Raw genomic sequence first — 11,268 nt, 5'->3', positions numbered from 1 at the left:
AATATATCTAATGTGTGATTAGTGAAAAATAAGTCCACAGAGACTGGACCCAACAAAGTTATTTTGTTATGTGCTAATAAGCAATTACGGCATCTGATTTAAGAATTAAGGGCAGAAAATGAACTTTACAGTTGTATTTACTATTTATGAAGAGGTCAAAAGTAATAGGTCATCCTGCTGTGACATCATCTGTCTTTATGTCGGTCAACTCGGGTCCTGCCAGAGTTTCTGACATGGAAGAGACTCCTCCCTGTCAGAAGTCGTTTCGACTGCAATGAAACGCACCACTATGGCAAGCTGTTTTAACATTTAATAGTTAGACTGGATATGTATTGCAGGTATCTGTAATTCAATTCTTCCTAGTCAAAAAGAACATGTCAGATATCCATAATGACATTCTTCCTAGGACAAATGACATCACTGTTGCCATTCATGTGTATTGGGCTTTCAATTTCAGATATTCACAATTACATTCTGGATATCTGCAACTGAATTCTTACTAGGAAAAACCCCATTTCAGATATCTTCAATCCAGTTGTTACTAGTCATAATTTTCATTTCAGATATTCCAAATGAAAAACTATTCCAGATATCCAGAATGTAATTTTGAATATCCAAAAATACATTGTGATTAGTAAAAATGTCATTATGGATATCCACAGTGTATTTACAGATGTCCACAACTGCATTTTTACTGGTCATAATACAGATTGTGGATATTCGTAATGACATTTTTACTAGTCACAATGTATTTTTGGATATTCAAAATTACATAGTTATGCATTTTGGATATCTGATATGAAAATTATGACTAGTAACAACTGGACCATAGACGTAATATACGTCCAGGGCGACCGATTACGTTCTATGATGGCATGTGATTGGCTGAACGGAGGAGGACGCGCATCACGCGCTCATCTTGATATTTCAAACGTCAACTGGCAGACAGGAGGAGGCGGGAAACGGAGACTTCGTCCTTCCTGGGACCTGCAGTGCAGCTCGCAACCTTCATCTTACTGACAGGTCGTGTTCTCTGGAGACAACATGGCGCCACCTGAAACTGCTCGGACTCAGTGTGAGTAACTAAACTGACCAGCCGCTAAGCTCGTAATGAACCTGACGTCACTAGCCTTTTTACTGTGGAAGATGATGTCAACTGATAATAGGCCGCCGCGTTAGCTAGCTAGCAAGCTAACCCTGTGTCTTCTGTCAGTCAGGCTGCCAGCACGAGTCAAAATAAAATAGGTGGATGTTTTAAAGCACGAGTTGAATATCAGTTTGGAAACCCAGTGAAAATGTAACCATACTTAAGTTTTGTTAGCAGGAATCGAGCGTCCTCAGGTGTGCAGCGGTGTAGCTTAGAAATCAGTTACTCAAAGTCTGTGAGTTTGTTGAATGTGTGTTCAGTTAACTTAAATGTGTGAAATAATGTGTGTTGTTACAACAGGTTGAACATATTTAGACGTTTTGTTTTACCATTTAAAAGACACTAAATGTCCCACAATTTGATTATTGAGCTCCTCCTGTTTTAAAAGTGGTTAGCGGTTGCTAACAAGTGCTTGAATGAGACAGCAGTCTGGTTACAAGCAGGAGTAACAATGGACCGGGTGGAAATATCAACCATATAACTCAGTAAATCATGTTTGTTTGAAGATAAGAAGAAAAACTGAACACATGTAAATTAAAGACTTCAGCAAATTTTGAAATCAGTTTTAATTAAAGTTTGAAAGGTTTATAAGAGAAGAACATATAATCATAAAATCATAATATAATCAGACTGTATATTAATAAATGATCATCTTGAATTATCTACTTATGAGCACTTCAAAGATACAGGATGAAGAAATTTAAAAGATATTGACTGAATGTTTTAGTCCAGTAACTCTAACAGCTGTTGGCAGCTGCACTAATGCACATAAGTTAAAAAAAAAAAAAAAAGTTTATAGAGGGAACAATTGATTCCTTTTGTAGAACAATACTCCTACTCTTTACTCAAGAATATTTTAATGCCAGTGATCTACTTATTACTTTGCACGACCATTACGTGATGACAGAAGACGACAGTTACGTGATGTCATGTGCACGGTGACCGAGATCTCCACTTTTAAAAATGCCTCTTGCAGCCTTTCCAAACACAATGAAGTAAGTTGCATGACTTGTAGAATATGTATTTAGCTAGCTAATATTATGATCATGACATTAACTCATCTTATATCTAGAAGTCTGTGTGACTTTAAATTGGTTTGCTATAGAAAGCAGTTAACTGTTATGCAATTTACATTAACATTACATTAACATTTTAAATGTTGAAGTTGACTTGTGCTATGAGTAAGTTTTTACTATTTGCTTTTATGTGATGAGGCTCCTCATGGTAGTTGTACTTTTACTTAAATTATTTGGGGTTGGGAGTAGATGTACCTTAAGTTGAATATAGATTTCAGTACTCTAACCACTTCTGGTGTTTGTATTCAGGTCGTAAAAGCATACCAGACAGACATTTTCTGCAGCAGAGAGTTTAATGCTTCTATCTGATTGGTCAGTCCATGTGTTCCCTCCTCACTCCAGCCAAACATCATCCAGATCTATTTCTGTGTAGGAACAAGCTCATCGATGTCTCGGCCGTCCTCCAGCCTCTTCTCCATGGCAATGAGCAGTTTAACCCCGTCTACCACCAGCTGTATCAGACCCACCTCGCTCACACCGAAGGTCGCCATGTTGCTCACATGGTACAGCGCCGGGGACTCTGGGAATTGAGAAGGCAAGTACAGTTGTATATATATTTATTTGTACATATATTGTATTCAAAGCCCAATATCTCAAATCACAAATTAGCCTCCAGGGGCTTCACACTCACTTTTGTACAAACAAACACTTAAAACAGATAAAGAGTTCTGGTTTACATTAATCAGAAATCAGACAGATGGAAATAAGCACCAATAAAAGAACCATCTATTTAAAAAAAAAAACACTTAACAAATGGTTTCATGGTTCAAAATGCATCAGAGACTCGTCAAAGAGTAAAGAGTCTGACCTGCAGTTCTACGGACACAGCTCAGCAGGTTACCTCTGAAACATCAGGTCTGCCTTCCGTACCTGTTTTGTCCATGCGGATCCTCAGTCTCTTCAGGATGTCCTGGAGGCGTTTGTGTTGGGGGAGGTGTTGCAGTCTGAGGTGGACTTGGATCCTCAGACCCGTTCCCACATCAGCCGGAGAGCTCGTCACCCACCCCAGCTGCTGCTTCCAGATGAACGGGTGTCTGAGCTCTCTGTAGAAGTCCTCCAGCTGGAGACAGAGAGAGTCTGATCATGTTTGGTTTTAGCATCCATTCTGAGTGATCCAATAACAAGTGGATAGCTTTAAGCTCGTCAGTTCACACCTGCCAGTGAGTGACCTCTTGTGAGCGGGTCTCACTTCCATGCTGTATATGCCAATACACACCTACATCACTGGAACAAACCGATACAATGTTTTTTTTATCACAAAGAAGGAAAGAACGTGTGCTGAATTAACAAGAAAGGCCAAATATTCAATGGAGTCTGGGGACAAAGACGTAGGCATGAGTTTGATAATGTTTGAAATGTAATATGTGTGATCTGGCTTGATCTGGAGGACGGAAGCAGATGTGAACTTCCAACTTTCTAATAAGTTTTGTAACTTGTCACCTGGTGATGTAGAATAAAAAATCAAAACCATCACTGACCTTTTTCAGGTTGATGCAGATGCATTTAAAGGCCTCTGCGATGTTGGCATCGTCTCTTGTGGACACAAGTCTTAGGTGGTCCTCCATGTTGACCCAGACCACTAGGCTGCCATCTTTACTCACCCTGGAACAAGGAGTCATGGGAGAATCTTAGATTTCACTTATATTCTATTTTTTTTTAAAGTATTTTTTGGGCCTTTTCTGGCTTTATTGATAGTATAGCTGAAGAGTGTGACAGGAAACAGGGTAAGAGGGGGGGAGTGACACGCAGCAAAGAGACCCGGCCCGGACTTGGACCCGGGTCCGCTGCAGAGCCTCGCCACATGGGTTGTGCGCGCTACCGACCGAGCTAAGCGGCGCCCCATATGCTCTTTTTAACACCACGGGCTGAAAGTAGGTCTTTAGTAGTTTATGACATTTTGGAAGGGTCTGAATCAGTTTTCAGTTACTGCTTGTAATGCATTACAGTCGTACATTACTTTCAATACTTTTGTCCAGAGCATAATTTTTCCCGACATACTTTCAATCTGGAGCAGTTTGAGGATCACTAAATGCTCATAGACAGTTTCATGTATGAATTAAGGATCAAACCTGCAATCTTACAATAAACTGAGCTGCTCCACCGCCTGATCCCCTCTCTAGTCAGACATGTTACTGGGACAAAAAAGACCTGTCAAGAAACTATGCTGTTATGGACTGACCAGACCGCCCTGGAGTCGGGCCAGTCCCGGGCCACGCCAATTCGGAGCTGAGAGGAAGACGGAGGGTTCAGGTTCAGCTCCCTCTTCTGCTCCGGGTTCAACTCCTCCAGTAAAAAGAGTTGACCCGGCAGCTCGTTCTCGTTCAGCCGCTGCAGAGCTGAGAGAAGATACATAAACTGGTTAACTGACCCCTGATCACTTTTTATTTATTGAATTACTGCCTCATCAGAGCCACACCAGCTTTGAACAACTCATTTGCATGAATGCCAACTGAATAACAGTTATTTTTATGAGAAAGGCTGTCGGATTTGGACAAAACTCAGTGAACTCTGACTGTCCTGCATACATGTTGCTGTGTTGTATCAGAGAAATTAGATGCTGGGCCTGTCTGAACCTGCAGTGTTGGTAATATTTAGAATCACACCATGTTATAAATACAGATGTGCAGTACCTCTCCTGGCCAGTGAGAGGAGGTGTCTGCGCTCTCCGCGGCTGCAATGTGTTGGGAAGCAGAAGTCATCAACACCTCGAACAACACTCGCCTCACAGCGTACAGCATATGACTTGTCCAGGTCACCCCCTCCCTGCACACACACACACACACACACACACACACACACACACCAGTGTTAATGAGGGAGGTGAGGACAGCTACAATGGTCGCGTGTTTTGAGGTGTTGCTCTGTGAACTCTGTGATCTGTGACTGTAGACCTGACAAGCTCAACCCCCAGGTGAACACGGTGATTGATTGAGTGAGGCTGCAGTCTCAACCTCATCAGTAACAGACTGAAGAGCGTACGAGCACAATTTGACATTGGGCATTTGGATGCATGTACGTCTTCACATGTGTTTATATTTGGTGTGTATCCTTCACAGGATATTGTGGATGGTCTTCATGGACCAGGGCAGGTGACAAATGTGTCATGGCCACACCTAAATGGAAAGAACCTATAATTTGGGATGAACTGATTATCTGTCTGCGCCTTTTGATTTTGTTGGACATTTGTTGCAACACCACAGTGAGCATTTTCTGGGCTTTGTTATTGAAATAATGTCTCTGTAATCAAATCAAATCAGCATGAATGAACACCCAGTGGTCTGACTACCTTTAGGTTGTCGTAGTTGAAGTCGCTCTCTGGTGTCTGGCTGGTGATCTTGTGTTCATGATGCGCCTCAATAACTCGGTCGAAGAAGTCGCAGAACAGGATGTAAGACTGGGCGTCGCCTGCGACACACCCCACAGATACAGGACTGGACCTATCACCTTCATACACAAACATTACAGGTGTAAAGATATGGTTACAGACTAACTAAGAGACTGAGATTCTGACTCATTCACTCAAATTAGTTTTCAGCAGCAGCAACTGCAGGTTGAAGCTCGAGAAACAGAGAGAAGTGACAGCTGAGATCTTTACAAAGAAGTTTGGGGGGGTAGTAGAGACGGTCGCAATCATCGGCCAGGGGGCCAGAGTTGGCCGCTATCGTTGGACGGGGGGACGGACGGACGGACGCTCACTCGTCACCCTCACTCTCTACAAAGCAGCTAACATTGAAAATTAGTATAGTGGCGCTGCGCCACCGTTCCATTGTCTGTGGAGAACCCTGGAAGATTTTTAAGAATTTTCAACATATTTGAATCAATATGTAATTTCTGATGTCAAACTCAATGCTGAATGTTCCTTGAATGTCAGATTCTTTCTAATTTTAATCATACTGTATTTGTCTGACAGCCAGCCAAACCATGACCTCGTGCTGACATCACCTGGTTCCTCGAGGCCCGGGCGGATGACGTCATCAAAGATGACTCCGCTGTGGGTGCAGCGGTGGAACTGTCGGCGGTACATGGCAGGTGTGAGGATTCGTCCCATCCAGGTAGAGTTCCTGCACAGGTCAGGAAACTCCTCGTCAGGAGAACCTCTCTTCAGGTGGAACTGGGACATGGGATCAGGAGGAACCAAACTCTGAACACACAGGGAGTTGTCGTAGAAGAGACAGGTAAAGCTTCAGTCAGAATAATGTCCCCAGCTTTTCAAAACTGTGAACCTACGTCTGTTTTGGTTGTTATTATAAAATCATGTGGAGTTTGTTGGGCAGAGTTGGACAACGCAGGCTCCCGTAGCTCGGGAAATATCACGTTTTCTAAAAAAAAAGATTAGGGATACTTTGGACTGTTTAGCAATTAAGCTTCACTTTAACTTTTCATTCTGGATCATAATAATTACCTCCAAAATTGGCCGGTACCTCGTCTCCATTGGAAAGACAACTGGAGCTGCAACAAAATAGAAATATACCAAATACAATACACAGTTTTTGTTGTCACATTTTAAAATCTGGGAAGATGTAAAACAGATGAATTAAATTTCACTCTTTGATTGGATGGACGAGTCAGACGTTGAAAGGTGAAGACAAAAGTATGTATACAAGTATTTAGATGGAAATTGTGATGAATACATTGAGGAAACAAAACAATAATCACCTGGAAAAAATAGTTTTCTAGCTGTGAAACTGGTCGTTCCCTCCTGGGGAATTATATAAATAAATATAACAATATGTGCCTTCAACTTTCAGCCTACACATCTGATCACACGTACTGTGTGGAATAAACACTGATGATTCATATTCAATGTTGATGATTATGAGGTTAAATTCCATATCTAATAGAAAGCTTCTTTGTGTTAAAAATTCACATGTACAGAATACAACAGTGAACACATTGATCTCACTGCACAGAACATTCAGTCGTGTACACTTCATCACTGTTTCTGTTTAAAATAAACCACTAATCACACAGACGAGTTAGTTTACTGAGTGAAAAACACAGAGGCATGCCATGAAAACACTCACGTTTGACCTTCCACATGTCGTCAGTGTGATGGCAGACTGCCGTCAGCACAACAAAAGGTCTAAGAATAGTCGTGGTGGTCCTGAGCAGCTCATCGTGCCACCCGCAAGAGTCCAGTTACAGTCCAAACAACGATAGCCTTTTTATAACTGCACACAGAACAGCCCTACCATCTGTGCTGCTGTGGATGTACATGGTTTCATCCATCAGCAGAGTAAGTCCAACATGTACTAACTTTCTACTGTATATAGTGGCAATACAGGTTTGTTACAGGGTTGTTTGAATACAAAGAACTACATCAAAACACTGAAAGTAAAAAAACAAACTACATAGACAACTCAACCACACACAGAAAACACAACCACACGCAGAAAACACAACCACACGCAGAAAACACAACCACTCACAGAAAACACAACCACTCCCAGAAAACACAACCACACGCAGAAAACACAACCACACGCAGAAAACACAACCACACGCAGAAAACACAACCACTCCCAGAAAACACAACCACACGCAGAAAACACAACCACTCCCAGAAAACACAACCACACGCAGAAAACACAACCACACGCAGAAAACACAACCACTCCCAGAAAACACAACCACACGCAGAAAACACAACCTCACACAGAAAACACAACCACACGCAGAAAACACAACCACTCCCAGAAAACACAACCACACGCAGAAAACACAACCACTCCCAGAAAACACAACCACACGCAGAAAACACAACCTCACACAGAAAACACACACAGAAAACACAACCACATACAGAAAACACAACCACTCACAGAAAACACAACCTCACACAGAAAACACAAACACACACAGAAAACACAACCACATACAGAAAACACAACCACTCACAGAAAACACAACCACTCACAGAAAACACAAACACACAGAAAACACAACCACACAGAAAACACAACCTCACACAGAAAACACAAACACGAAGAGAAAACACAACCTCACACAGAAAACACAACCACACAGAGAAAACACAACCTCACACAGAAAACACAACCTCACACAGAAAACACAACCTCACACAGAAAACACAAACAGAAAACACAACCTCACACAGAAAACACAACCACACAGAAAACACAACCTCACACAGAAAACACAAACACGAAGAGAAAACACAACCTCACACAGAAAACACAACCACACAGAGAAAACACAACCTCACACAGAAAACACAACCTCACACAGAAAACACAACCTCACACAGAAAACACAACCTCACACAGAAAACACAAACAGAAAACACAACCACACAGAGAAAACACAACCTCACACAGAAAACACAACCTCACACAGAAAACACAAACACACACAGAAAACACAACCACACACAGAAAACACAACCACTCACAGAAAACACAACCACTCACAGAAAACACAACCTCACACAGAAAACACAAACACACACAGAAAACACAACCACACACAGAAAACACAAACACACACAGAAAACACAACCTCACACAGAAAACACAAACACACACAGAAAACACAACCTCACACAGAAAACACAAACACACACAGAAAACACAACCTCACACAGAAAACACAACCACACAGAGAAAACACAACCTCACACAGAAAACACAACCTCACACAGAAAACACAAACACACACAGAAAACACAACCACACACAGAAAACACAACCACTCACAGAAAACACAAACACACAGAGAAAACACAACCTCACACAGAAAACACAACCTCACACAGAAAACACAACCACTCACAGAAAACACAAACACACAGAGAAAAGACAAACACACACAGAAAACACAACCTCACACAGAAAACACAACCACATTCAGAAAACACAACCACTCACAGAAAACACAACCACTCACAGAAAACACAACCTCACACAGAAAACACAAACACACACAGAAAACACAACCACACACAGAAAACACAAACACACACAGAAAACACAAACACACACAGAAAACACAACCACTCACAGAAAACACAACCTCACACAGAAAACACCAACACACACAGAAAACACCAACACACACAGAAAACACCAACACACACAGAAAACACAAACACACACAGAAAACACAACCACACACAGAAAACACAACCTCACACAGAAAACACAAACACACAGAGAAAACACAACCACACACAGAAAACACAACCACTCACAGAAAACACACAGAGAAAACACAACCTCACACAGAAAACACAACCTCACACAGAAAACACAACCACTCACAGAAAACACACAGAGAAAACACAAACACACACAGAAAACACAACCACTCACAGAAAACACACAGAGAAAACACAACCTCACACAGAAAACACAACCTCACACAGAAAACACAACCACATTCAGAAAACACAACCACACACAGAAAACACAACCACTCACAGAAAACACAACCACTCACAGAAAACACAAACACACACAGAAAACACAACCACACACAGAAAACACAACCTCACACAGAAAACACAACCTCACACAGAAAACACAAACACACAGAGAAAACACAACCTCACACAGAAAACACAACCACACAGAGAAAACACAACCACACACAGAAAACACAACCACTCACAGAAAACACAAACACACAGAGAAAACACAACCTCACACAGAAAACACAACCACACAGAGAAAACACAACCACTCACAGAAAACACACAGAGAAAACACAACCTCACACAGAAAACACAACCTCACACAGAAAACACAACCACACGCAAAAACACAACTACACACAAACGCAAAGCTGAAAATATAGAAACATTTCTGTCAAGACGTTTTTATTTAATTTATTGTCCATCTTGATCGTCGTCAAAAGAGTTCATGTTGGAACTCTTCTCCTGTGGAGTCAATCCTCCTGAGATTATTTGAAACGAAGAAGACTTTGCGCACAACATCAGTTTTTCCAACATTTACTGGAAATGTACAAGTTGTGTCTCTTGTTCTGCTGATGTGGCCGTGGTCACCGATGCTAGCTGTTAGCTCGGTAAGTACAATGTTTTTCTTACTCTTTCTTTGGTTGGTTGGTGGTGTTCTGCAGTCCTTCCACAAGGATCAGGAGCAGGCTTCAATTTCTGTTTGATATTCCTCTATAAATGATAACATGGTAGAAAAAAAGTAATGTGTACCGGACAGTTACACTTTCATTACTGAGACAAATCATGAACAACACGATGAAATTGTGATGTAATGTTGTCATGTGGTTTCAATTCTTTTACTTTTTCCAGCTTGTCCTTTAACTCTGTGCCACTTCCTTTCCTTTCCTGTCGCTTTCTTTTCCTTCCTTTTCCTGTATTCCTGCTTTCCGTCTCAGTCGTCTCAACACTGCAAAGGAAATGGAAGCTTTTTGGAAAAGTTGTCTGCAGAATCACAACAGTCTAAAGAAAAGAATCAGCTTGTTTCTGGCTCGTCTGACGTAGCTTTGTCACCAGCAGATGTCGCGAGTTAACTTTAACTGAACTTCATAAAGTACTTCCTGTCAACAGAGCATGATTACTTCCTCACGCATCATAGATGAACGTAGTTTGAACAAAGACCAGGAAGCAGCCTCTGAGCTTTGTCTCTTCTGTTTTCAGACTCTTGAAATGTCTTCGTAGTTATGTTTTATTGTACATCTCAGGTTAAAGGATCTGGGTGAACGAGTGCCGAACTGAGAACCAGTTCTCCAGGTTTCAGCTTCTGCTCTGGCACAAGTTCAGTCCGGTAAGACAGCAGCCCATTTATGCTTTTAATCTTTCTGACTGTTTCTAACCACTGTGGTGTCAGGGGTCTTTTACAGTGAGCATTGTCTTGTAGATTGTATTCCTGATGCTGTGATATGAACAACTATGTCTGAAGCTGAGAGAAACACTGAACACAGAGGAGCCAGTTTGGCTCAAGGGAATAAAACGCTAACAGGTCCTGACTTGTGTGAAGTCTGTCTGCTGCTTAAATCAGCCATTCAGTCAGTGCTGATATTTAAACTCTGATAGTTAAAGACACAATACAT

The 11,268-nt window shown here is 41.5% G+C and overlaps 3 protein-coding genes across 7 annotated transcripts in view; 2 read left to right on the top strand and 1 right to left on the bottom strand.

Moving 5' to 3' along the window:
• The first annotated feature begins 913 nt into the window (after positions 1-913).
• LOC119023524 (NACHT, LRR and PYD domains-containing protein 3-like) overlaps positions 914-11,268 on the top strand; it is a 75,868-nt gene continuing 65,513 nt past the window's right edge. Inside the window, exon 1 of the mRNA XM_037105557.1 lies at positions 914-1,075. The gene's annotated coding sequence lies outside the window, so the exon portion shown is untranslated. The remainder of the gene's footprint in view (positions 1,076-11,268) is intronic.
• On the bottom strand, positions 2,151-7,665 carry zgc:172076. The gene is made up of 9 exons (XM_037106453.1): positions 7,248-7,665; positions 6,626-6,672; positions 6,166-6,364; positions 5,510-5,667; positions 4,854-4,986; positions 4,403-4,559; positions 3,702-3,825; positions 3,094-3,283; positions 2,151-2,743 (listed from the first exon to the last, which is right to left on the bottom strand). Exons 1-9 carry the CDS (start codon positions 7,261-7,263, stop codon positions 2,583-2,585), a joined length of 1,185 nt encoding a protein of 394 aa, XP_036962348.1. The 5' UTR covers positions 7,264-7,665; the 3' UTR covers positions 2,151-2,582.
• LOC119023366 (NACHT, LRR and PYD domains-containing protein 12-like) overlaps positions 9,960-11,268 on the top strand; it is a 286,857-nt gene continuing 285,548 nt past the window's right edge. For all 5 annotated transcript variants that reach the window (XM_037105249.1, XM_037105258.1, XM_037105272.1 and 2 more), the window contains exon 1: positions 9,960-10,982. The gene's annotated coding sequence lies outside the window, so the exon portion shown is untranslated. The remainder of the gene's footprint in view (positions 10,983-11,268) is intronic.

Source organism: Acanthopagrus latus, chromosome 1 (assembly GCF_904848185.1).
Source record: "Acanthopagrus latus isolate v.2019 chromosome 1, fAcaLat1.1, whole genome shotgun sequence".
Classification (NCBI taxonomy): domain Eukaryota; kingdom Metazoa; phylum Chordata; class Actinopteri; order Spariformes; family Sparidae; genus Acanthopagrus; species Acanthopagrus latus.
This window is presented reverse-complemented; position numbering and strand designations above follow the sequence as displayed.